This window comes from Protopterus annectens, chromosome 7.part0 (assembly GCF_019279795.1).
Source record: "Protopterus annectens isolate FY-2018-M chromosome 7.part0, PAN1.0, whole genome shotgun sequence".
NCBI lineage: Eukaryota > Metazoa > Chordata > Ceratodontiformes > Protopteridae > Protopterus > Protopterus annectens.
The window spans coordinates 187,593,682-187,618,011 of NC_056739.1; the positions used below are offsets into that span (position 1 = coordinate 187,593,682).

At 45.2% G+C, this 24,330-nt stretch overlaps 1 protein-coding gene across 1 annotated transcript in view; it reads right to left on the minus strand.

Annotated features, from left to right (window-relative positions):
* Positions 1 to 24,330, minus strand: part of IPO9 (importin 9) — a 1,198,493-nt gene that overhangs the window by 439,571 nt on the left and 734,592 nt on the right. The window contains exon 17 of the mRNA XM_044076674.1: positions 19,693 to 19,821. Within this exon, the coding sequence (XP_043932609.1) occupies positions 19,693 to 19,821 (129 nt within the window). The remainder of the gene's footprint in view (positions 1 to 19,692; positions 19,822 to 24,330) is intronic.

Sequence of the window (24,330 nt, forward strand, 5' to 3'; positions counted from 1 at the left end):
TTTGCAACGTCACTGTTGTCCAATATTTTCTCCACTTTTTGAGGACAGTCTTCACTGCGTTCCATGGTATATCCAATGCTGTGGAATTATTTTTGTACCCTTCTCCTGACTGATACCTTTAAACAATGAGATCCCTTTGATGACTTGTAAGCTCTCTGCGAACCATAGCTTTTGCTGTAGCAGGCAACTGAGTAAATGTCAGAAAAATCCCACCAGGACAGCCCAACTTTATTTGGGGTTAATCAGTCTCTTTGATGGTAGGTGTGCACCCAAGAAGACTGAATGTTGTAATTAAATTAAAAGGTTCAACAGAGTATCAGTTTAAAGGTGTGCACACTTATGCAACCAGCTTACTGTAAGCCCCCCCCAAACAATTTGTTTGTTTTTCAATTTAATTGTACAGGTTATAGGTCACATTAAAGGTGGTAAAAGTCATCAAATTATTTATTGTGGTCTCATTCTTTTATGACAAAAACCTGGCATTTTAACAAGGGGGTGTGTACACTTTTTATATATCCACTGTACATACCTCTCTAATTATATTTATAAATTACACAGCTGTAATACATACAAGTGTACAAGAATATAGGTGCGTAATTACATATAGAAAACTGTGTAAGAAACTTCTCTGTGTAAAAGATTTTCAGTCTCTATATCTCTAGTTAATCACTATGTAAAAATCAGATCAGAGAGTAGTAGTAGTAGCAAACAAACTCGTCTTATGTCAAAAAATAAATAAAAAATGTTACATATATTACAAATATATACAGGTTGCACCTGTCACCCCTAGGTTTTCGAATACTGGCCAAGGCTCTTGCCATCCCCATAGTGCCTTTTTTAGGCAAGGCTCGAAGGACAAACCAACCACCATAACCAGCGCAGGTAACCAAAAACTAAGGGTAATGCTACTCAATGCCAGAAGTCCCAACCTCAAAATGCACACACTCGAGGCTCTCCTCAGCATGGAGAAAATCTGTGTTTGTGCAGTGACAGAAACCTGGTTCAAGGCTCAAGAGAGCACTCCCGCACTGCCATGTTACAATTCTTATCATACCTTCTGGCCTCAAGTTACCGGATCGCAGTACAAAGGGCGGAGATGTATCCATATTCATCAAGGATACCCATATCTCCAGGTTAGTAGCGCAGCATGATGCCCCAGAGATCATCCATGAGCAACTATCAGCAGGCAAAACCACATTTCAATTCGTAGCTGGTTATAGATCGCCCATGTCCCAAGATGCTCACTCTGCATTCATTGAGACATTGGAAAATATAAAGGTCCTACCCAACACCATAATCTTGGGTGATTTCAACTACCCTGGTATAGACTGGGCAAAGAACCAAATGTTCCAACTCCTATGCTCAGCGATTCACAGAATTTATAAATTCAAATGCCCTTGAACAACCAGTATACGTTCCCCCACTAGAAGGGACAACATATTGGATTTAATCATCACAAATATGGGTGCCCATTGTACCACACCCATTATCACTCCCTCCTTGGTTAGATCCGACCACAAACTGATAACCCTCGACATCCTCCTCCCCCAGTCAAAGAAACCATAGTCAAAAACCTTTCCAAAGCAAACTTCAAATTACTTGCACCCGAAGTGGAAAGCTTCACTATTCCCTTGCAGAAGGATAATGATATCCAAGATGCGGAATGCTACACCAAGGCACTCTATATGCATCTTCAGGATTGCATGGATCGTGCTATCCCAAATAAAACCAAGACTCCTTCCTCAAACAAGAAGAGACCAGTCTGGTGGTCCCCGGCCATAAGCAAACTTTACAATCAAAGGAGAAGACTTATACAAAAAAAGGCCAAATCTCAAGTAGAAAAATCATCCCTGATCAGCATTAGTAAGAAATTGAGGGCCCTCATCAAGTCAACTAAAGCTAATTTTGAAAAGAATGTTGCCAAGGATAACCATAAGGCCTTCTATGGCTACATCAAAAACCTAAATGGCAACGCTCAGGTCTGTTCTGAGCTAGTACAAAATGGAACAAAATACACTGACCCTTCTGACACTGCCAACATCTTGGCCGACAGGTTCAGTGCAAATCCCCCCACCACCACCTACAGGGCCTATTACCATTCCAGGGGACTGTGTAAGTCTGGTTAACAAGGCTCTATCTAAAGCTAAAAGCATTGCCTCCATGGGACCAGATGGTGTCCCAGGCTGTCATACGCGAGCTCCAAAAGGAATCAACTCCGCATCTTAATACCCTGCTCAGTCTCAGCCTCTCCATAAGATATGTGCCCATAGAATGGAGCACGGCAACGGTGGTCCCGCTACACAAGGGTGGGGCCACAACTGACCATGGGAACTACCGACCAATAAGCCTGACCAGTCTGATCTGTAAGGCTATGGAGCGAATCATTATGGAACTCATAAATGGAGAGATTGGGAACCTCCAGTCGCTGGACCCTACACAGTTCGGCTTCAAGGGCAGATCATGCCTCCTGAACCTGGTGGATTTCTTTGAGACAGTTACTCAGGCTATAGATAAGGGAAAGGAGGTACACACTGCTTACCTTGACCTTGCTAAAGCATTTGACACCATTCCCCATTCAGGTATTATTGATAAGCTCACCAGCCTGGGCATAAACCCTTACGTCACAAGATGGATCGCAAACTGGCTCTCAGACAGATCCCATAAAGTAAAAGTAGCGGGATCTATGTCCAAATCGAGACCAGTAACGAGTGTTGTGCCTCAGGGATCTGTTCTGGGGCCCCTCCTGTTTGGCATATACGTCTCAGAAGTACAGGCTAGCACGGAAGGGCTGTGGCGGACTAAGTTTACGGACGACTGCAAACTAGGTGCTATAACAGAGTCTCTGGCCGACATGGGATCTTCCAGAAGGGCCTAAATGAAACTGATGCATGGTGTCAAAGCCATGGTCTCAAGCTAAATGCAAAAAAATGCGTAGTAATCCCCTTTGGAAAAAACAGAGTACCCGCAAACTACAACATAGGAGGTAATCCCCTGAAATCTGAAGAAATAAGGGATCTAGGGACCCCTGAAATCTGAAGAAATAAGGGATCTAGGGACCCAAGTAGTCAGCTTTCCTTTGATAACCATGTTGCCCAAGTGGTTAGAAAATCCTGAGAGATCCATCTGATCACGAAAGGGTTCGCATCAAGATCTAAGGATGTAATGGTGCCCCTCTACTCTTCCCTAATCAGACCCATCATTGAGTACAATGTACCAATTGGAATGTACCTGGCTAGACATCTCCAGCAGCTGGAGACCACAGAGGTACCTAACCAAAAGTATTACTGGCCTCAAACAGTTGCCCTATGCAGCACGACTGAAAAAGCTAAGAATGTTCTCTGTCGCATACCGCTTTCTCAGAGGCGATCTCTGTCTAACGTACAGAGCCATGTCCAACCCAGACTTGAACATGCTCCATCTTAGCAAAACCAAATATACTCGAGTTACACGCTCTAGAGATATAAACCTCAACACAACAATGAATAGAACATGCTGGAGGGATAGATTCCCTTCGCAGAGACTTCCCTTACTATGGAACAGGGTCCCGATCTACATAACACAAAGCCCCTCACTATCACTCTTCAAGAGGAACCTTGATGAGTGGATGGATAACAGAAAGTTCACACCGGGATCACACCAACAGCACTACTAGATAGGGGCCAAGGGTACTAGCTGCTAGTACAAGGGTCTAGGGAACTATTAAAGGGGCGGTCAATACCTCACAACGTGGCTGGGCTAATATGCCTTCGGGCAGATAACCAAGTACCATCCTATGAACCTATATAATTGTACTCTAAAGTAATCCAAGCAAGGCAGGCAGTCTGTTTCCAGTCGAAAATCCTTTAAGTATGGAAACAGACTGTCTGCCTTGCTTGGATTACTTTCGAATTGATGTTCTCTGAAAAAGGCTATACTAGCCGAAAGCGCGTATCTGATTTTTATTCCTGCATTTTACAGTTTTACTTAATTTGTGGTTTTAACAGTTGAAACGTGGTGCCGTGGTGGTCTGCCAAAGGTTTTTCCTCGCAGTTTATTTGGTTTCCACTGGCAGTTGTAGCAGTGTTTATTTTATTACAACTTTCATCTATGGATGTTAACCATTTACCCCAGGACTGCCCCCTATACTAGTGGACGGAGGGCAGTTACTAAATGCTTTATATCCCATGCATGGTTCCTCTCAAATTATCTATGGTCCCACTTACACTCATTAAGGATAAAGAATAGTTGCGTAAAATCTTACCATAACCACATAATGTCCTTCTCTTACATACTGCAGTATTCTGTACTCCTGGAATCCCTCCTCTTGCTACCCAAACGTCCGGCCAGTATACAAAAGCTTGCAGTCACTGCCAGGTGCATGGGACGTCTAATGTGGCTAGAGCTACATGGGCCATAAAAGTGACATCTGCATGCACCAGACCTCAGAATGGAGAATCCCATTCTCAGGTCAAACTGAGTAAGTTCAGTGCCATCCAAGAGGAGCTAAATACAGAACAGGTGGGGAAGGACGGATGGAAGGAATACTGCGACATGGAAGAGAAGGACATCTATGGGTATGGTACGATTTTACACACAACTATTCTGCATCCTATTCCCATGTTGCAGTATTCTGTACTGCCGGGTGAGTGCCAAAGCTCACTGTGAGGTAGACGATGGTGGCTGGAAAGAATTCTCCAGAATTCCATGGAGGATTGCCTGGCAAAGCCAGCTGTGGATCTAGAAATGTGATCCAACTTATAATGCTTGGTTAATGGTGGGCAGATGTCCATGTAGCTGCCTCTAAAATGGTGGCATTGTCTAATCCTTTATAGGCTCCTGAGGAAGTCACGGCCCTAGTGGAGTGTGGCTTCACTTTAGACTCCAAGGATTTCCCATGGTGTGCATAGCAGAAAGTAATTGCCCTCGAAATCCAGGCAGAAATAGTCTGTTTAGTTACAGCTTTCCCCAAGCCCTGGGGTGAAATGAGAAAACTGGTCAGATTTTCTGACAAATTTAGTCTTGTCCAAGTAGAACCTGAGCTGTCTGTGCACATCAAGGGAGTGTAGACTCGGTCACTCAGAAGGGGGGTAAACAAGGTGAGGAGGTGAATAACTTGGTTTAATGAAAGCTTATTGACCACCTTGGGCACGAAGGAAGGATTTTGTTCTAAAGGTTACCCGGTCTTTGTGTAAGATAAGGAAATAGAGAATGGCCTTGACAGCATGCAACTCACTCTTCTGGCTGAAGTCAAAACCACTAGGAGTACTCTTTTCCATGTGCAGTGTTTCAGTGAAGCCTTGGAGGCCAGTTCAAAAGGGGGAAGGCATCAGCTTCTCCAAACAATTTAATGTCTCAGGGAGGCGGGGGGGGGGGGGGTAGGTTTCCTGATGGGCCTGAGGTGCAGCACACCCTTTAGAAACAACTTTGCAGGCAATCTGGAACACAAAGGAGATTCTAGAGTCAGAAATGCTGAAACTGCCCCCAAGTAAGCTTTGATGGAGGAGTACACTAACCCTGTTTGCAGAAGTTCACACAAGTAGAACAGTACCAGAGGTACATCTCCCTGATAAGGGTCCAACTCTCTGAAGACACCAGATGGAGAATCTTTTTATTTTGATATACAAAATCTCCTACTATTAGGTTTCCTTGCCTCCTGCAAGACTGTGAGCACATACTCATTGTATAGGTGTCGGTAAAAGATCAGATTTCTGTCACCAACAAGGTGAGGTGTAGAGACAGACCGTGTGCATGCATTAGAGACCCCTTGTCCTGTGTGAGAAAGTACACTCTGTGGGGTAACTTGTGGTGATTGCCCTTGGCTAAATGCAGGAGGGATAACCAATGTGGTCTTGGCCAAAAGAGCATCATCAACAAGATATTCCGTCTGTCCTGATGAATTTTCAGAAGGACCTTTTGATGTGGAAAGAGGGGGAGGATGCATAAAAAACCTCCCCCTTCCAGGAGACTGAAAAGACGTCCGTTGCCCTCACCAGAGGACTGGGCAGCCTGGTGCAAAAATCTGAAAGTTGTCTGTTCATAGGGGAGGCAAACCGATCTATTTGAGGTGTACCCTACATGAGGACCATGTCCAAGAACATATCCCCTGTGGAGCATCCCTTTGTGGAACTGACATGGACCTGCTTAAGGTGTCTGCCTGAGAATTGTGTTTTGAAGGAATGTACACTGCTTAGAGTGACTTCCAGTTTTATGGCCTGCTCCCACACTAGAAGAGCTAGCCAGCATAGCAAATATGATTTCTTACCCTCCTGCTTGTTGACATAACACTGTGGTGTTGTATGAACAGTTTCAATGGACCTTGTTTCAGTCAAGGCTGAAAGGCCTTCAGGGCTGTATTGCTCATCTCTCGGACATTGATATAACCCTGTCTAGAGGAATTTGGCCAAGTACCCTGGACCCTTGAGGCCATGGCTGCTCCGCACCCCAGCTCTGAGGCATCCGTGCACATTTCCTGCACTGGTAGGGGTACTTGCATGGGTAGGCCTGGGTTGTTGCCGACCTGATTCAGGCACCATTGAAACTCTTTCTTGAAGCAAGTTAAGAAGGGGATCTTGAATTCCAGAAGATGAGTGCACAGAGTCCATATGGATCTTCGGTACCATTGCAGCTTTCTTACATGAAGTCTTGTTAATGGTAGCATGAGAATGGTAGAGGCCATGTGGCCTGGTAGTCAATTATGTGACCTGAAGGACACAGAGCAGGTACTGCCTTAAGTTTTCCACCTTTTGGAGAAGTAGGAAGGCCTTCATATCTATCCAGATTCTACACCACAAGAAGACAAGGTCTTGAGGGGGTCAGGTTGGACTTGAAGTAATTTATCTTGAACCCCAGCACCTGGAAGGAGACAGAGGTCTGAACATGGAGTAGGACGGATTTTTTGCAATCCACCTGAATAAGCAGGTCTAAAGGGAAAATTTGAATCCCTTGGGCTCTGCAGAAGGCCACCACTGGTGCCAGGCACTTAAACCCTCGGTGCTGTAAAAAGAGGGAGGGGCAAGGCAGAGAACTGATAACATGAGGCTAGAGAGAATCACAGCTATCAACTGAAATTGGGTCTGATGGGAATGTGAAGGTAGGCATCCTTTATGTCCTGGGTGGCCATGAACCTCTGAGGTAAGATTAGAGGGAAAAGTGTTTGCAAGGTGAGCATCCAAAAAAAGTAGACACTTACAGGAAGAGATTTAGGTGGGAGAGCTCTATGATTGGTTTCCAGGGCCCATCTTTCCTTGGAAATAGGAAGAGCCTGGAAAAGAATCCTTTTCCCCTTTTCTGAAGGCGGAACAGTTTGAATAGTACCGTGTGCAATGAAGTTGTCTAAAATTGGTTGAAAAAGATTTAACTGTTCTTTGGGGGCTGGGAATACCTCTCTCCAAGACAGGGTAGTGATCCAGGTCATGAACCAGACTTTCTACTATGGATAGCACCTACTTGCCTGTAGTGATGTTTTTCTACACAGTGAGACAGTGACAGCCTTAATGACAGTGGAATGGAATGGGGAGAGTTTAAGAGTGGCAGGTAGTCACTGACTACCTGCCCTGTTTTGAAACTGAGGCTTCTGAGTGGAAGTCTGTGCAGGCCTGGAGGGAGTAGCTTGCTTCCTGGCAGCTTTACTGGGCCTAGAAGCAGGGTTGAGGGTGGAGTGCTTCCTGAAAAATTGAGTTTTGGAGGGGTAATTCCTGTGGAATTTGGGGATAGGAGACAAACAGGTGCTTAATGTCCTGTAGCTCCTTCCCTTTTTGCCGCATTTTTTGAATAAATCTGCTGCTGCTTTAATCCTAAATAGACTGCTTTAATCCCAAATAGTCTACAGGTGCATCTAAAGGTTGGCCTGGATGTCTAGTCGGGGCTGTAACCACAGCCAGGAGTATCTCCAAAGGACATAAGCTGATGCAGCTGCCCTTACTAAGGCATCTGCAGCATCGTAGCTGCACTCAGACTGCCTAATGACCTGATAGCCTAGGGAAATAAGACTAGACAGCTGAACTCTGGCAGGAGAGTCTGTAATATCAGACGATTGTTTGGCTTTTTCCAAAAGGGCTAGGGCATACTGGGACATACGAGTTTGGTAATTTAATGCCCTGAAAGCTAGGGCGGAAGACGTTTAGACTTTCTTCGCCAGGCATTCCATGGCCTTGCTGTCAGTAGACAGGAGGGAAGAGGCTAGTAGTAGTTTGGAAGCCTTGCCCGCTGGAACAGACAGTCAAGGTCAGCAGCAGGACACAACCAAAAATATATCCCCTTCTGGGACTTTGTAGAAGCTGTCAGGCCTGCGGGGAGCTGGAGGCTGAGAGTCTGGGATGAAAGATGCTGCAGTGAATGCAAGAAAGGCTGGCAGTACTGGAAGGATAGCTGAAGGGGCAGGGGAGTCCATCTGAAGAAGTCTGTAGTACATTTTCTGCACTTCTGATATTTCAGAAGATTCCCATTTAAAATGCTCCCTCATCTTAGCAATTGTCTCCCCAAAGGTGATGTACTCAGCTGGGGAGTCTGCTTCACCAGATTCTTCTTCAAGGGAGGCATAGCCAAGAGAGGAGGGTAATTGTGAGACACAGGAAAGTGAATCCTTTAAAGAAGACTAAGAGGATTCTTCCAATTCCACCTGAGAGGCGTCTATCACCTGGGGCCTAGGGCTCATCACAGGAGGAGCCACTGGGGAGGGTAAGGGGGTAGAAGGCCTCAACTCCACAAAGACATTGAATAAACTCTATGAAAAGGCCTGCCAATCAGGCTGGCCTTCAGAGAAGGCCTAGCAGGAAACTGGGTCAGGGTAGGTCCTGTTGTCACTTAGCGTGGTAGGGGAGGGATCCGTCCAGGTGGCCAGTGGGAGCAGCGGTTCCACCTCACTGTCAGGCGCATATGTCTTCAGGACCTCAAAAGGACGTGCCTTCTGCTCCAGGTTCTGCAGCTTCCACAGCGGTATCCACTCTACCCATATCGGCAGTGACCAATCGTTGCTCCAGGCTGACAGCCACAAAAGGGATTTAGTGTGGCAGAGGCACGGCTACAACATAAAGCCTGGAAGTTCTGGCCTTTCTTGGGCGGCTCGAATGGCTGACCGAATGGACGAAGGCCTGGCAAATGGGGCAGGCCATATGGTCGTGCATAGGCCCTAAATAAAACAAGAGGCACTGACATTAGAAGCCATCAGAATTTTGTTACAAAGGAAAATTACCAACCTATCATTCATTCTTCCTTTGGAAGTAAGCCAAACCACAGAACTCAAACAGCATGCAACACTATGGCAAAAAAAAAGATCTGAAGATGGATCAGCCAATATCTCTCTGGTACCACCAAAGTCCTAATGCCACAGTAGGCCAGACAGGCTACATGCAGGAAGGATATTAAATGACTACAACACTGAACAGGATGATGAAACAAATGCTATGTAATTATCACAACAGATCTGTGTTTTCCATTTCTGTGCAGTTCAACCTGTGTGTTATCAAACCAAAGATTGGACATTCCAAAAGACATGGAGCCTCACCTCCTCTAACCATAATACCTTGCTCCCTCCTATCTCCCTTAGATAGGTTTTGCCCCTCCACATATATAAAGGAAAACTCCAGGATCTTACATTAGACCCCAAGATGAAATGGGACCCCCAACCACACAACTCTGCCAACCACTACCTCTGTCCAAACTTCCCAAAAGAGGGAGACGGGAGGGAAGAATTACTTCAACAGGTAACATAGATCAATAAGTACATAAACTTTCTTATCTGATAGCGCCTTATGTCTGGCTTCAACCTGTGGGGCAGAGTCTACAGACATGTATCAATCCTAGAGAGGCCCTAGTAGAGATTCTGCAGAAAAGTGGAACCAAAAGGAGGCCCTAAACCCGGAATGTACATTCAGTTTGTAATGGGACTCAAATGTGCATGCACTACTTTAAGTAGCAGTGGCACCACAACATCTTCAATAGAAACTCTGGATAAAAATGCTGTAGAAGTAGGCACTGCTCTAGTAAAATGACCTTTAGGTTTTGTCAGCAAAGACATTGCAATTCCATTTGAAAAGAATCAGTCATCTGGGTAGGATTATTTTCTACGATGGCTTGCCCAACCAGGCCTTAGAAAATGAGACAAAGTTGTCTTTTTGAAAGCTTTGGTCGTACCCAGAAAAAATCTCAGCTATCTATGAACATCTAAATAGTGTATCAAATATTCCCCTTTACTACAGAAATACAAGAAAGATGCAGGTAAACAAGCTGATTCAAAGCAGATGGACACAACCTTAAGCAAAAAAGAGTCATCAGTTGAGGGAAACCCTATCCCTACAGAAAACCAAACACGGAGGTACTGAGGATAAAGGCTGCAGTTCTGAAGACAGTCTAGTAGACAAATGCCACCAGGAAAACAGTCTTCTGAGATAGCAACAAAGAAATAGTGGCTGAAGGCTCAAATGGGGGGGGGGCACAGATAAAATAGGATCAGTGGTGAGACCAAAGGGCAGCACTCTGAATGGATAATGACAGACTCCCAGCCAAACGGGCAGATATCTCCTGGACAACCTTGCGATCTTTATATGATGCTAATCTGATATTTTAAATAGAGCACTTCCACTCACCTCTTTCAGTAGAGGCAGAATGGACTGCATCATGACCACCTGAAACTTGATCTGCTTCATGTAACTGTTCAGTTTGTTCAGCTCCAAACTTGTCAAAGGTCCTTGCTCTTCGGTACGAGAAGAACCTGAAATACACCCCAAATTCAAGGTCTGGTGGGACTTCATGGTGGACTGTCAGTAGCTTTGAACTCTTGCCTGCTGCATCCCTTGTGTGTTAAATGTGAGAAAACTACTTGGAATTTTCTCTGCAAAAATAAAAATCAAGTTGTATAACCTCTGGAGAACAGTCAACACCCATGCATTCGAGGTGATGACCTCATAAGATTTTCTGTGGCGAGCCAAGAAACTTCCAAATGCCTCCAGAGTAGGCCAATTAAGCAACCTTTCAGGAACACAGAAAATCCTCCTGGATAAAAACTCTGTGGGAAGTACCCTGCTTCTGCAGGCCACATTTGTTGAGTGGGTGGCTTCTGTTCTAGCTGCCCCCACCACCACCACCATGAAAGGCACCCTTAACAAGGACATTCTGAAAACATAGCAGTTGGTGTGATTCAATGAGGCAGTACCCCCCCCCCCCTTCCACTTCCTAGAGAAAGACAGTTTAAAAGGTGGTAAAGTGCCCTAAAATGGCAGACTGTCTTCCTTCCTGTTTACTCCTGGTTAACGTCTGACATTTGGGCCAAACAGAGAGGAAATGTCAAAAGGGGCATTAACAAAGGGCGCCTTAAAGCAATCTGCAAAATTACATAATCACCTCCAAGTGTGGCAGTGCATGTCAATGCCAGCGCAATCAGCTTGAGATGTGCCATAAGCTACGCTGGAAGGCAGGAGCATAGACATATTAGAAAGACTGCATGGTTGACAACTGCACCTACCTCAACCCCCAACAAGAAGGGACTGGGAACAAAGCTGGTGAGAGATTTCTCCAAAAAGTACAGTTGTGTACACTTACCATAAATGTAGATGTTCTTGTGTATTCACTGTTGCAGTTATCACATTTGGGTTATCTGCCTGCAGGTAGCCCTCAGCCGGCCTGAATACCAGAGTCTTGGATTCCTGCGTCGGATGCTTTTCTTCCATGACGTCAGGTAGTCAGGGGTATAAAACATACAGTCAATGCCATTACATCAGTTTTTCTTGACCCAGATGTCAGGTGCCCCCACAATGAGAAGCAATTATATGTTATGGTAACCCTCCAACAAAAAGCAAATACACCAGAAAGCTTAAATACACCAAACAAGAAGGAAAGGTAGAGCCAGGAGAAGTCAGGGGGCTGGAGGGAGGGTAACCAGGACTGCAACAGTGAATACACTCTAACATCTACATTTATGTAGAGTGTACACAACTGTACTATGTTCTTCGTGTTTCACGGCTGGAGTCATCACATTTGGGTATATTCCCAAAGTTAAGGAAGGGAGGAGGAAGTTAAGAGAGCATTAGGGCCAGCTATTAAGCCCTGCAAGACTGCAGTGGCAAAACTAGCTCTGTGTTTAGAAAAAAAGTTATGTGGTAATGCTTGGTGAAGGTATGTACAGAGCTCCAGGTAACAGCTTCTAGGATGTCGCTGGTAGGGACACCTCTGATAAAGGCTGTAGAGGTATATGCAGCCCTGGTGGAATGTGATCTTATCCCCTGTGGGGTAGGTTTTCCATGGTGCTTAGAGCAGAAATGAATGCAATGGGCTATCCACTTAGAAATAGTTTGCTTTGAAATGGCCTTCCCCTCTGCCGTTACAGCAAAGCCAACTAGCAGCTGTTCAGATTTTGAGAGGCTTAGCCCTGTCCAAATAATATCCAAGGTGTGTCTGTGCACGTCCAAAGAGTGCAGTATTCGTTCCGCTTTGTTTAGTGGATTTGGGAAAAAAGTAGACAAATGAATGGACTGATTAAGGGCCACACTAGACACCAACCTTAGGCATAAAGGAAGGACTGGTCCTCAGGGAAACCCTGTCTGCATGGAAGAGAATGAAGGGCTCCACTGCCATGAGGGCCTGTAATTCAGATACTCTTCTTGCTGAATTGCTGGCTAGAAGGAAGGCTGTTTTCCAAGAGAGGAATTTCAACTCTGCAGTTGCAGCTGGCTCAAAAGGAGGGAGAGTGAGCTTTTCCAATACAAAGCTAAGGTCCCAGGCTGGAGTAGGGACTCTCCTGGGGGTCTTAAATTTTTGGGCCCTCTGAGGAATTGTTTTAGCAGGGGGTGAGAAAAGAGGGGAGATTCAGTATTATAATGTGCTGAAATAGCAGAGGCATGAATTTTAATAGACGAGAAGGAAAGGCCCTTGTGGAGCATTTCTGTTAATTACTGAAGAATAATGAGGTAAGCTGGGCACCGTTGTGCCCATTCTCAGAGTCTGGCTCCAGGAACAGTATCTTTTCCACTTTTCAGCATAGGATTTTCTGGTACTACACCTCCTTGCCTCCAGAATGACATCTAGCACCTGCTTATGGGGGGATGCTATTGGAGAGCTCAAGGAATTAACCAGGTTCCAAGTTTCAGGATTTGAAGCAGAGGGTGCAGAATCTGGCCAGCCTGCTGGGACAGCAGGGAAGGGGTCTGAGGAAGGTGCCGTGGTTCCAGCAGTGTCATACTGCACAAGAGGGGGTTACCAGTGCTGGCATGGCCAGTCTGGTCCAATCAGTATTGTCCTTGGTTTGTCTTGTTTGATCTTTAGCAGAACCTTTGAGAGGAGAGGCAGAGGGGGAAGGCATAACTGAGAGGCTTTCCCAGGTAAAGGACAGGACTTCCACTTTCCAAGCTTGACTGTGGGAAGTCCTTGTTCAGAATTTGCCCAATTGGTAGTTTTGAGGGGAGGCAAACAGGTTTATCTCTGGGGTCCCCCATTTGTTCTTAAAGAGGTTTAATAGTTTTGGTTCCAGTTTCCATTCGTGTGGGTCCATGAGGTTTCTGCTTAGGTCTGCCAATGAATTTAGCTTGCCTGGCAGGAATTGAGCTTGTAGGTTGCACTTGGTAGATCAAGGCTGTGTTACACAGAGCCATGGCTAGTCTGCAGAGTGGGTACGAGTGGGTTCCCCCCTGCTTATGTACCACATAACTGTGGTGTTGTCTGTCTTTACCAATAATTGTCCTGGAAGAAAGTGGTCCTTGAAGGCTGTCACGGAGTTCTGTACAGCTAACATTTCTTTTTAGTTGATATGCAGGTGCATCTGTCTTGGGTTCCACTTTCCCTGAATGCACTGCACTGCCCTGCCAAGTGAGATCCCCATGCATAGTCTGATGCATCTGTTAGGGTTTGGGCGGCAATGGGTAAAGTGAAAGGGAGCCCTTTGTTGTGGTAGCAGGCCTCTGCCCACCAAAGGAACTCTGTCTTTATACAAGGAATGATAGGAATCATTGATTCGAGGTCCTGAGAATGTTGACACCATAGGCTTTTTAGATACCACTGCAGTTTCCTCATATGCAGTCTTGCATATGGAATTAGTAGAATACAAGAGGCCATGAACTCCAGGGCTTGCAGAACTTTCCTTACAGACAGCTGGGTCTTTGTGGCCAGTAGTTTGGAGTAGATTAAATAAACTGGTTTCTCTGTAGTGAGAAAAGCCATCTGGGAAGTTGTATTCCTGAGACCAAGCTCGAATACAATTTGTTGGCAGGGTACTAGGTGAGATTTCTTTTTGTTTATGGTGTACCCCAGCGAGTTTAGTTTCTTTACAAATGCCAGATGTTTTAATAGCAATTCCTGGCTTCCTGCCTGAATCAGACAATCGTCCAAGTATGGGCATATTTGAATATTTCTCTGCCTGCAAAACGCAATGGCTGGAGCTAGACACTGAACATCCTGGGCGCAGTAGATAAGCGAAAGGCAAGTGCAGAGAACTGAAAGTGCATGGAGCCTGCCCTGAAGCAGAGGTATTTCCTGTAAAATTCCCTTATTGGAATGTGCAGGTAAGCTTCCTTTAAGTCTAAAGTTTCCAACCAGGCATCTTTGTCCATCATAGGAAGCAGCTGTTGAAGCGTTAGCATCTTGAATTTTGGGATTACCAAAAATGCGTTTAGAATAAAAAGGTCTAGGATAGGACGCCAGGAGCGGTCTTTCCTGGGTACCAGGAAAAGTCTTGAATAAAAACCTTGTCCCCTTTCGTCTGCTGGGACAGGTTGAATAGCCCTGATACATACGAGAGAGAGAGAGAGAGAGAGAACCTGCTGTTGTGCCTCTTGCCCACTGATTTGGGGGTAGGTCTGGCCAACCGTTTGGGGATGGTAGTGTGTGGAAGTGGAATCTGTATCCTTGGGAAACTATATTCAAAACCAGTTTATCCTGGGTAAGGAGTTCCCAGTTTTTTGCATGCAGGGCGAGCTTTACTCCTAAGGGAGCAGGCAGCTGAGCAGGGCTTGGAAGGTTTAAGATTAGGCCATTGTGCCATTTTTCCACAGGGGGGTGTCTTACTACTCCATGCTTTGGAAGTGGGAGCCCCCCACTGCTTAGGCCTGTGCGTAGCCTAAGACTGTAACCTAGGTGGCCTGCCATTCCTGGGTTTGGACTGAAGGCCTGGAAGAGGCTGGAAAGGACCACTTCTTTGAAGGCCAATGCCTACTAAATCTGGGAGGCTGTACTTGCAGGATATCTTTAACAGTTTGCATAGATTTAGCCTTTTCCTCCATCTTTTTGAGGACTTCTTCAGCTTTGCTGCCAAACAGGCGGTCTTGGTTTAAGGGAGCATCCAGTAATTTAGCTTTAACATGATCTGGCAAGTTTTGCTCCTTAAGCCAAGCATGCCTTCTAAGTATAAACCCAGTGACAGCAGCCCTGCAAGATGCTTCTAAAGAGTCAAAACCACATTGCAAAGTATGTTTACCAACTTGTTCTGCAGAATGCATTAAATCCTGTAATTCTTTGTGTTCAGCACAGTCAGGAATCATCATCATTTTCTGTTTAAGTCCCACAATATGCTGCTGATACTTTAACATATGAAACTGATGCCGCGGTGGTACGGTGGTAGAGTTGTTACCTCACAGCGAAAGGTTCTCCCGTTCCAAGCCAAGCTGAGAATCGGAGTGCCTTGTGTGGAGTCTGCATGTCCTCCCCGCGGTTGGGTAGTGCTCGAAAGACATGCTTGCATAAATGGGCGTGCCTTCGTTGAAGGTTGGGCGTCGAGCTGGCACCTCGGTGTTTCGTAAAAAATCTACTGCCAATCATTAGCGGACCTGAGGTCCGCTGTGGCGATCCCTTACTGGGAAAAAGCCAAAAGACAAACTAACATATGAAACTGGCAATTTAAAGCCCTAATGGCCAAAGTAGCAGAAGTATATACCTTCTTACCCCATCTGTCCAAGGTTCTAGAATCTCTATCAGAGGGGGTAGGTTTCTGGCAGCAGTAGCCTTAATGCACTTTGGTCCTTGGGAAATGGTCTCTGGATCCGCAGTAGGATTCTTGAAGAGGAACTTGAGAGTCAGGTACTCTAACACTGGTCAGGTTTTCTAGGAGCTGGAGGTAAAGTGTCTGAGGGAAATGCTAGATTCCAAGAAGGCATCATCTACAAAATCCAGAGGGATATCTAAAGGCCTATGTTGAGGGAGGAGTAAGAATTCCCTAAGCCTCCTTTTGGAGTCAGAGTAATCCTGGCTTTCCCAGCAGAAATGCTCCCCAAGACTGTGCAAGGTTTCACCAAAAGAGAAATCTTCTGGAGGGGAAGCAGAGGGAATGGAATCCTCTGCATCAGAATCCTCATAGGTAGATAGGGGCAAATCGTGGTAATCAGAAGAAACAGAAATATCAGATTCCTGATCAGAAGAATCAGAAAGAAAATCAGTTCTAGGTCTCGGGGGGGGGGGGGGGGGGGCTGGCTTCCCCTAATTAATTTGTTTTTTAGGCATATGGACCTGAACATGTGGTTTGGACATTGGCTTTCTAGGCGTGGGTCGAGTTTTAGGCCTGGATAAAGAAGATGGCGTCAGTTTAAAATGCAAGTCTGTAGGCCTGAATACACCCACAGAAGCCGGTGCCTGCACAGCGGCTCCGGACCCATCCAAGGTAGAGACATCCACAGGTTTCATAATCGAAGAAACATCTTGGAGCATACCGGAATCCAAATGGGTCTCAGTAGAGGCCTGCGTACCTGAAGTAACAGGTATCAGGGGCTGCAAAAGCACCTCACTGATTACCGGCGGACTGTCAACTAGCTTAACGCAAGTGTCGTCGTCAGTTTTGGACCTATGCAGTCTGTCTTTATCCTTACGTTTTTTCGGAATATCTGTAGTCGGATGGCTTACAGAAGCCATTTCTAGATAAATGGAGTACTAAAATAATTTGCTGCAAATATAGACAGACAACCAATAGTTCAAGGGTTGAACAAGGCACAAAACCAACATCGTGGTCTGGGCCTAAGCAAGGAATGCAGTACGAATGAAAATCTTTGAGGTATTTGCTTTCCACAGGTAATACAATCGTTAACTTTTACTGACATTGGTTAAGAGCAAGAAAAAGGATCCCCAATGGGGTACTTAGCTTTTTTGAAGACTTCGGTTCTGAAACTCGAAAATGAAACTTTCAGTAGTCAGCTGACCGGCACTTGCAAACTGCTTTGGGCACTGTGCGGCAAGACAGACTGATGTAATAGCGTTGGCTGCATGTTTTACACCCCTGCCGACCTGACATGGAAGAAGAGAGCATCCAATGCAGGAATCCAAGACTCTGGTATTCAGGCCTGCTGAGGGCTACCTGCAGGCAGATAACCCAAGTGTGACGGCTGCAACAGTGAAACACAAAGAGCATCTGGCACTGTAGGAGATGAGCTACAAGAAGGAACATGCGTCAACATAGCCATTCAAGCCAAAGGTTGGTGAATCTTCAGATCTGGCTAAGCAGAATGAAAGGAAGCCACACATATGATATCCCTCATCTTTCTGTTGCACTTTTGGGTCCGCGGAACTCATAACTCCAATTCCACTCCTTGTCAGGTTTCTTTGAGGGAAGAAGTGGAAGCTGCTGAAATGCCACAGGGCAATATGCCCTTAAATACCAATTTGGCCCAGCTCTAATTCAAAGCCCAGGTACAGAATTGTTACAGATGGAACAGTCTCCAAGCACACTCATTACACACTGCGTGCTTTATGTGATGGTAATGACTGCACACTGCACATTTCTTTAATGCCTTCTCCTTATCTATCATGGAGAAATACACCAACTGTCTAAAGACAGAAAAGCTAAAGAAAAGGCGTACTCCAAACACTACCTAACACCCAGTTACCTAACCTACCATGCACTACCAGAGAACACACTGCATTTTTTTAACGGAGAAAACCACCAAAAAAATCCTTACAAATACCAAACCTAACTCTACTATTCAAACGCAACCTCCAAATGTTACAGGAAGAAGCAGTAATGAAAATGCAGTAACTGTACCAAATACAAAGGATACAGCTGTTCCCAAGATGGAGCTTGCAATTACACTGCAGTCACAAGAGACTGCAAATGGGATCTGATGAAGACATGAGGGAGGTATTATGGTTAGAGTGGTGAAGCTCCACAACCAACATTTTTTGGAATGGCTAGCCTCAGATCAGATAAGAATGGCATCTGTTCCTGGCATAGGTCAGAGTAGGCCAGGCCCTTAACCATGCATCACTGGCAATTACCCGTGCCCACTTAGCAACATTAATCAACACAACTGAATCTAAAGCCATGTTTTAACACCATACAGTGGCTAGCCCTGCCACAGCACACAGACTGACTCGTGTTCTTCTATCTTGAGGAGGATACTGTGCAAATTAGATGCCCGAAACAGTTGGTCTATACAACACTTCCCCCTATAGGGCACCATTTGGAGTTTGTGATGCTGCCCAGAACTTCATTCATGGGCGAGTTCAAGATGGAAATACTCAGCATGCTTTGGGAGGAACCCCACAGAGACCAGGGAAAACATGTAAACTCCATATAGGTACTGGCCAGAGGTCAGGAATGAACCTTGTACCACACCCCCCAAATTGAGCATGGACATTCATAATCCTGGTGCAAATATGTGTGCCTTTCCAGCGATCAAGACTAGCCTTAAAGCACTACTTTGATCTGCAGTATAGATAAGGTTTATGTTTCTGGTAGGGGTGTTTGCACAGCCAGCGGTTTTAGAGAGAAAAATGTCAAACAGGACTAGATTGTTTGTAGCTTAAGAGATGCAGGTCACCTCAAAACAGCTGGCTTAAGGCCAGGTGTGCTAAGCTACAGAGAAAACTGAAGATTCAAGACCTTTAAATTTTCTTGGTTTGAAACCTTTGGGACCATTCCTGGGCAACAGGATGCTAGTCATTATCAAAAATCAGAAATCATACAAGCCAATAGACAATGATTAATCCAGCTGCCCCTACATGCAGGAAATGGGAAGAAAGAATGGGTCAAGAGTGGATAGTGGCTCCATGGCTTAGGTATTCGAACAGTGAAGTCAAAAATTAGAATGCTCTCAAACATTTCCTCCAGCTAAGAATTTCAGCAGATCAGCACAAAAGGACTGCTTCAAGTAATTAAAACACTTTTCTTGGCTTACTGACAGACTCGTGTGACACTGAAGTTGATGAAAGAACACACAGCAGACCATCATTCAGAGGATGAGACAGCTATGACCAGATATGCATGATCATACCAAAGGTTGGTGAATAGCAACTATAATGTACACTTGCAAATGTCCTGCATTGAACTCTGACACTGACCCACTTCAGCAGTTTTCAAAAATGATAAGTAGTCAAGCTTTTAGAAAAGAGCACCTCACTTTTACTGCAAACTGCAACTGGGTACAAGCAATGTTCGAGTTAAGTAAACAATGAGCAAAGCAAAATTCATGCAAAGGACTAGATATGAAAGCTGCAACAAAATTGGCATGTTACAAGCATGAAATCAACAGCATCTTTCTTAAAGGAGGAAGGAGAATGTAAATATATTCAGAGGTTTTCGAGTAACAGCTCACAGGATGTGACAGATTTCAATTACTTGTATTTTTTGCACCGTCCATTACAAATATTCATACAAATACATGCAACTCTTGAGACTTTATAGTCAGTTGTAAAACCACAACTTACTACAGTAAAAACGACTGCAGCAATACCATTCAAAGAGTTCACAGTACATTGAGAGTAATACATTTTTCATCCTAAAAGACGAGAAACACTTAGATTTTGGCTTACCTGCATGACAGTATTGTCATCTGTATGCAATGTACACTGTGCCACCACTGGAAATGCCTGAAAAATGAGCATCTCTGAAAGTGGTGGCTTAGTATTTCGAACCACAGTGGTAAGAATATCTACAGCAGTCTGGAGAGAAAAAAATCAAAATGAAACTCTTGAAAACAAGTAATCTTCACAACTCAATCTGTGGGAACAAACAAATGTTTACTGCCTTACATCTCAACCTGGAAACATCAAAAATCTGGACAAAGGCCCATGAAAAATAGGTACAAATCTGTACACTGCCTAAAAATTTGCATGCATAATTAGGTAACCCCACCCACTCCAATGAAATTGTGGGATATCAACTTTCAAACGCAAACTGAACCAAAATATGAGCCCAAACCTAGACCCTGTAGTAAATGGTAACCATTTTTTTAATGTACAGCAATGATGTTCACTGGGAAGGGAGAATATGAACCACCTTAGGATTTTTTTTTTTTGGTGACTTGCAATATATGGGTTTTCTAGTAAAAGCAAAGCATTTAATGGTAGGCAATATTCTTATCTTAGCAAAAGAATTATCATAGTTTGACAAGACCTCCAAAAGGGATTCTCCAATCTCCATGACCTACTGATCAGTGGCATACCTAGAGTTTGTACCGCCTGGGGTTCTGAGTTTGCCACCCCCCCCACTCAAAATCATGGTCGAATGGGGCCCCCTACATACAAGCACCCCCCCCCGCAGCCATTCCAATGTCCCATTGGCCATTTCACCCCATTTACCATAAAAACTAATGTGCATACTGCTTTACTTCTACAATGATTTGGATTTCATTTAAAACTTTTATTTTACATTTAATAGCACAAACACTAAAAGACATCTGCTAAAAGCAGAACAGTCTCACAATGAAATCAGATTTAGCATTAAAACTTCTCTAACATTCAAACTCACATTCATTGAAACAGCATTGAAACCCACATTCAAAGAAAATGAATCTGACCCGTGGCGGATAAAGATCACCTTTGGGCTGTTTTCAAATCTTAGGCCCCTTGCACATGAAACATACATGTGCTCTTTTATACACCTTCCTGACTGTATTAAATTATATTTCTTGTATAATACAACACACTTGTTAGAGCGCGTTTTAAAATAAGAAGTTATGTACCTACCATAACGTTCCATGTTAGTTGTCTTCTCTCGCCTTCTTTCTTGCTTGATGGGTTCGGAGCCGATCCCTCGGCTCCGACTCGGCACTTGCTAAGCTCGAGAGTCACTTTTACCAGCTCGAGGCAGCCCCATATCCCATGATGCAAGGCGGTAAGTACCCAGATCTCGTTTGCTGACAAAGGGCAATAGCACCAAGCATAAAATACTTCCCAAAGGAAGAAAGAAAACTTACAGATGGAAGAAGGACCAGGTCTGAATGGTCTTCAGCATAACAGTTTCTTATACAAGGTCTGTCCAGGCCAGGGGAAGGAGGGAGGGTCGCAAGAAAGAAGGCGAGAAGACAACTAACATGGAACGTTATGGTAGGTACATAACTTCTTAATGTTGTTGTCAATCTCGCCTTCATTCTTGCTTGATGGGACCGCGTCCTAGCACCTCTATCCTGGGTGGCTCAATGGAACAAACTCTTGAGGACTGTAGAGCCAAAACTGGCTCTGTCCCTGGAGGCAAAGTCCAATTTGTAATGGGAAACAAAAGTGTGAGGAGTAGCCCAAGTGGCGCTGCACAAATAGTGTCCAAAGGAAGTCTAGCTTGAAAGGCTGTAGAAGTAGCTAAGCTCCTAGTTGAATGTGCTTTAGGTTTTGAGCACAGCTGTTTTCCCCTGAGCGATAAATTTCAGAGATGACCAAGAAAGCCATCTGGACAAGGTCACTTTAGAAACAGGAAGGCCTTTTTTATTATCCGCATAGGAAACAAAGTTGATCAGATTTTCTAACTTTTTTTGTTCTGTCCAAATAATATCTAAGTTGACGGTGGACATCAAGATAATGTAGCTTTTGTTCAGCTCTATCTGAATAGTTAGGCAAAAATACAGGGAGATCAATGGATTGATTCAGATTGTTCTGAGAAGCGACCTTAGGTAAAAAGGTTGGATTAGTTCTCAAAGATACTCTGTCTTTGTGAAAAACCAAATAGGGGGGTCGAACCGAAAGAGCATGAAGTTCAGACACCCTCCTGGCAGATGTAATAGCCACTAGGAATAAAGTTTTCCAAGAAAGATATTTCAGGGAACAAGAAACAGCTGGCTCGAAGGGGGGAAGAATCAAGGATGTCAGCACTAAATTTAGATCCCACTGAGGAGGATTCCTGATTGGAGGCTTTAGTAGGAAAATTCCTTTCAAGAAGGCCCTGCAGAGCCTATGGGACATAATATTATGATCTGCTATCCCGACATGAAAATTGGAAATAGCAGCCAATTGAACTCTGACTGTGGAAGAAGAGGAGCCTGCATGAAAAATCTCTGCTAAGAAGTCCAGGACTGCCTGAACAGGGCAGTAAAAGGACCAATATTTTGGGCCTTAGCCCAATAAGAGAAACGCTTCCATTTGCTTGTATAAATCCTCCTGGTAGAGGATTTTAGCGGTTACTATGATGTCTCTAACTGGGTTAGAGATCAAAGGAAGCCTGGCTAAGGAAGGAAGTGGAGCAACCATGCTGTGAGGTTGAGAGAAGGGATTGACCGGTGCAGCTGACCCGATTGGTGAATCAGAAGATCTGGCACTGGGTCCAGATGCCACGGCTGCACCAAAAGGTGATGATGGAGGAACGGGAACCAAACTTGTCGAGGCCAGTAAGGGGCAATGAGAATCAATTTGGCTCTCAAGAGGGTAGCTTTCTGGATCACCTGAGGGATCAGAGGAAAAGGGGGGAAGGCATAAAGAAGTCCCTGGGGCCAATCCTGGGTCAGAGCGCCTCTGGGGGGATGGCCTGATAGAGGGAAGAGGCTGAAGAAGTCTGGACATTTGCTGTTTTGGGGAGTAGCAAAAAGATCGCAACATGGACGACCCCATTCCAGAAAAATCTCTTCCGCTATAGATTGCTTGAGAGACCACTCGTGAGGCATGAGGATAGCTCTGCTCAATCTGTCCGCTACAATGTTGGTTTTCCCAGGGATATGCGTTGCTACCAGAAACCGGTGAGAGGAGATCGCCCATTGCCATAGTCTGAGCGCTTCTCGACACAAGGGGTAGGACTTGGTTCCGCCCTGTTTGTTGATATACCAAACTACAGACATGTTGTCTGTGTGGACTGCAATTGTCCCTACGGGAAGAAAGTCGTTGAGGGCTTGCAACGTTAAAAGCACTGCTCTCATCTCCAGGACATTTATGTGCAGATGGTACTCGACGGCTGCCACGCCCCATGAACCATCCTGCCCTGATAATGACCCCCCCCACCCGATCAGGGAGGCATCCGTGGTGACAGTGGCTATCGGGGATGGGGGTACAAAGTACCTGCCTTGGTGAACCTGAGGCGATGTGATCCACCAAGCAAGATGCTCTTTGCATGTCTGTGTCACCAGAATCTGGTGACGCATTGGAAGTTGCTGGTATGACCATTGTGTGAACAGCATCCACTGAAGAAGGCGCATGTAGAATCGAGCCATGGGAAGAAGAGTAATGGCCGCAGCCATGAGACCTAATACCTTTAGAACCATTCTGGCCTGTACTTTCTTGCTGGCCAGAATGATCCTGACATGACTCTGAATGTCTGAAACTCTTTGTTCTGTAAGGGTAGCTGACATCCGAACAGTGTTTAAGTTTGCGCCTATGAAGGTAATAGACTGGCAGGGCGATAAGGATGACTTTTCGTAGTTGATTGAGATGCCCAAATGAGAACAAAGGTCTATTGTGTAATCCCTGGCTTGTATAAGCTGATGCCTGGTGGTGGCCGACAGGAGCCAGTCGTCGAGATACGGAAACACCTGGAATCCTTGACGTCTCAGGTGAGCCGTGACCACTGCCATGCATTTGGTGAACACTCTGGGGGCTGTAGTGAGACCAAAGGGCAGGGCTCTGAACTGGAAATGACTGGACCCCAGCCGAAGCGGAGAAATCTCCTGGAGCGTCTGTGAATTTTGATGTGATAGTACGCATCCTGAAGATCTATTGAGCACATCCAGTTGTCCTTCTGTAAGAAGGACAGAATTGACTGAAGAGTGACCATTCGGAATCTTGTCTTCCTGACAGACTTGTTGAGTCTGCTGAGATCCAATATTGGTCTCCAGTCTCCCGTCTTTTGGGGACCAAAAGAACCTTGAGTAGATTCCGGCTCTGAATGGTCTATTGTAACTGGCTGAATGGCTCTTTTTTGCAGTAGTTTTGAGATTTCTGACTCTGCAATCTCCCTTAGACCGGGTGGTACATCTGGAAGAGAACTTGAGGGGAAGGGACTTTCCTCGAAAGGAATTATGTAACCCTTGGATATGATCGACTGTACCCATCTGTCTTGAGTGAGGGAATGCCAGGCTTCTGGGTACAGTGATAATCTTCCCCCAACTGCCTCCAAGGAGGGACAGCCGGGCAACACCTCAGGGATGCTGAAAGGGCTTATCAGAGAGAGGCTCCCTGTTCCCCTGGTTCTTCGGACCCCCTTTGCCTCTAGAGCGGCGTCTGTTGTTGTTACCCCCTCTGCCTCTAGGGGTAAAC